This window comes from Nicotiana tomentosiformis, chromosome 9 (genome assembly GCF_000390325.3).
Source record: "Nicotiana tomentosiformis chromosome 9, ASM39032v3, whole genome shotgun sequence".
Lineage (NCBI taxonomy): Eukaryota > Viridiplantae > Streptophyta > Magnoliopsida > Solanales > Solanaceae > Nicotiana > Nicotiana tomentosiformis.
In genome coordinates this window covers 110,967,994-110,970,122 of record NC_090820.1, presented here as the reverse complement: position 1 = coordinate 110,970,122, position 2,129 = coordinate 110,967,994, and the positions used below count along the sequence as shown (strand labels likewise).

General features: G+C 42.3%; 1 protein-coding gene across 1 annotated transcript; it reads right to left on the bottom strand.

The window, feature by feature from the left end:
* Positions 1 to 1,040: 1,040 nt before the first annotated feature.
* Positions 1,041 to 1,865, bottom strand: LOC138899358 (uncharacterized mitochondrial protein AtMg00860-like). The gene is made up of 2 exons (XM_070185525.1): positions 1,433 to 1,865; positions 1,041 to 1,336 (listed from the first exon to the last, which is right to left on the bottom strand). The coding sequence occupies exons 1-2, from the start codon at positions 1,863 to 1,865 to the stop codon at positions 1,041 to 1,043; spliced, it is 729 nt and encodes a 242-aa protein (XP_070041626.1).
* Between the last annotated feature and the right edge of the window lie 264 nt (positions 1,866 to 2,129).

Here is a 2,129-nt window from a genome sequence, read left to right as displayed (position 1 = left end):
GATAATGTTTACTCGGATGAAACTTGCAACATTTTCCTTCTTTACTTCCTTAAGAGCAACAACTATAGCCCATTTTGAGAAGTAGTCAGTTGCAGCCAAGATGTATAGGTTCCCACCAGAGGACTTTGGCAGTGGTCGAACAACATCCAATCCCCAAACTTCAAACGGCCAGGATGCAACAGTCGGGTGTAACACTTCAGGAGGATGATGAATATAATTCGCAAGGAATTGACAAGCCTGGCATCTTCAAGCGTAGTCCAAGCAATCTTTACCATCGTTGGCCAATAATATCCCATCCTTTTTCTATGGAAGTGAAGCTTTGGTCCAAACTGGTGTGAACCACATACACCAGAATGTGCCTCTTCAAAAGCTTGAAGTGTTTATTCTTCCCCTAAGCATCGCAAGAGTACTCCCTCGAATGAACTTCTATATAGAGTATCTTTGTAGTAAAGGAAGCGAGGTGCACGACGACAGATTTCAGTCCTTCTCCTCATATTTTCTGAAAGTATCCCATAACATAAGTAGTCGGTAAGGGGTTGTCGCCATTCTTCTTTCTCAACTTGAGAAACAGCGACAAGATGCTTGCGTTCATTTTCTTCACCTTCAGCCTCATTTAGCGGCGGTACTACCCATTTTTGGCAGAGAGTAACTTACGCTTGATTAGGCAGGGTTAACGATGAAGCTAGGGAAGCTAAAGCATCGACCTTCTTATTTTCTTTCCTTGGCACATGCAGAATAGTCACATCACCGAGCCACCCCATTAAAATTTTAGCGTAATCATGATATGGGCGTAGTTTAGGCTACTTGACCTCGTAACTACCTAAATGCTTATTGACCACTAACTGGGAGTCACCAAAGACTTGCAATTAAAATTGCTTCATATCAACGGCCATTTCAAGCCAAAGTATTAATGCTTGATACTCGGCAACATTATTGGAACAAAGTTGTGTCAAGGTGAAGGAGTAGGGCAAGACTTCACCTTGGGAAGTGACAAATACTACGCTAGCACCAGCTCTTCCACGATGCGCAGCACCATCAAATTACATCTTCCATGGAGGTTGAACTTCAACGGCCATTGCATCCTCATCAGGTAGTTCGTCAATTAGCTCACAGTCATCAAGTATCGGATGATCTGCCAAGAAGTCTGCCAATGTTTTTCCTTTTATAGCCTTTTGAGGGATGTACAAAATCTCGAATTGTTGAAATTGGAGGTACCATCTCGCTAGTCGATCACTACGAACAGGTTTTGACATCATGAACTTGATGGGATTTGCCTTTGAAACAAGACGGAGAACATGAGCTTGAAAGTAGTGCTTCAACTTTTGAATTGAGAAGACTAGCGCCAAAAACAACTTTTCAATTGGCGAATAATTCATCTCGTTTGGTGTCATCATCCTGCTCAAGTAGTAAAGGTAGTTTTCTTTCCCTTCACTATTTTCTTGGGCCAACAGCGCTCCAACAGACCTTTCTTGTGCTGAAATGTATAGTATCAGTGGCTTTCCAAGTATAGGGGCTGCCAAAACTGGAGGCTTCATCAAGTAGGATTTAATGCTCTCAATGGAATTGCTACACGCTTGGTCCCATTTAAAAGGGACATCTTTCTTCATAAGGCGACTGAATGGTTGGCACCTCACAGCTAGGTTTGAGATGAATCTCCTAAGGTATGCTAACTTTCCTTGCAGACTTTTCAATTCGTGAATATCCCGAGGCTTAGGTATTTTCAAGATTGCATCTACTTTGGCTTGATCAATGTCAATCCCTCGATGTCGAACAATGAAACCAAGGAAGTTTCTGAAAGTAACTCCAAAGGCGCATTTCAATGGATTCATCCTAAGTTGGTACCTCCGGAGCAACTCAAACACCATTCTCATGTCTTTCAAGTGGTCACCCTTCTCTCTTGATTTTACCACCAAGTCGTCCACATAGCATTTGACATTCTTGTGGAGAAGATCGTCAAAAATATTCTACATAGCCCTTTGGTAAGTAGAACTAGCGTTCTTCAAGCCAAAAGGCATTACCTTGTAGCAATAAATACCCTTGGGGGTGCAAAAAACAGTAAGCTCTTCATCTTTTAGTGCCATGCGAATTTGGTTATATCCGGACGAACCGTCCATGAAAGACATTGCCTC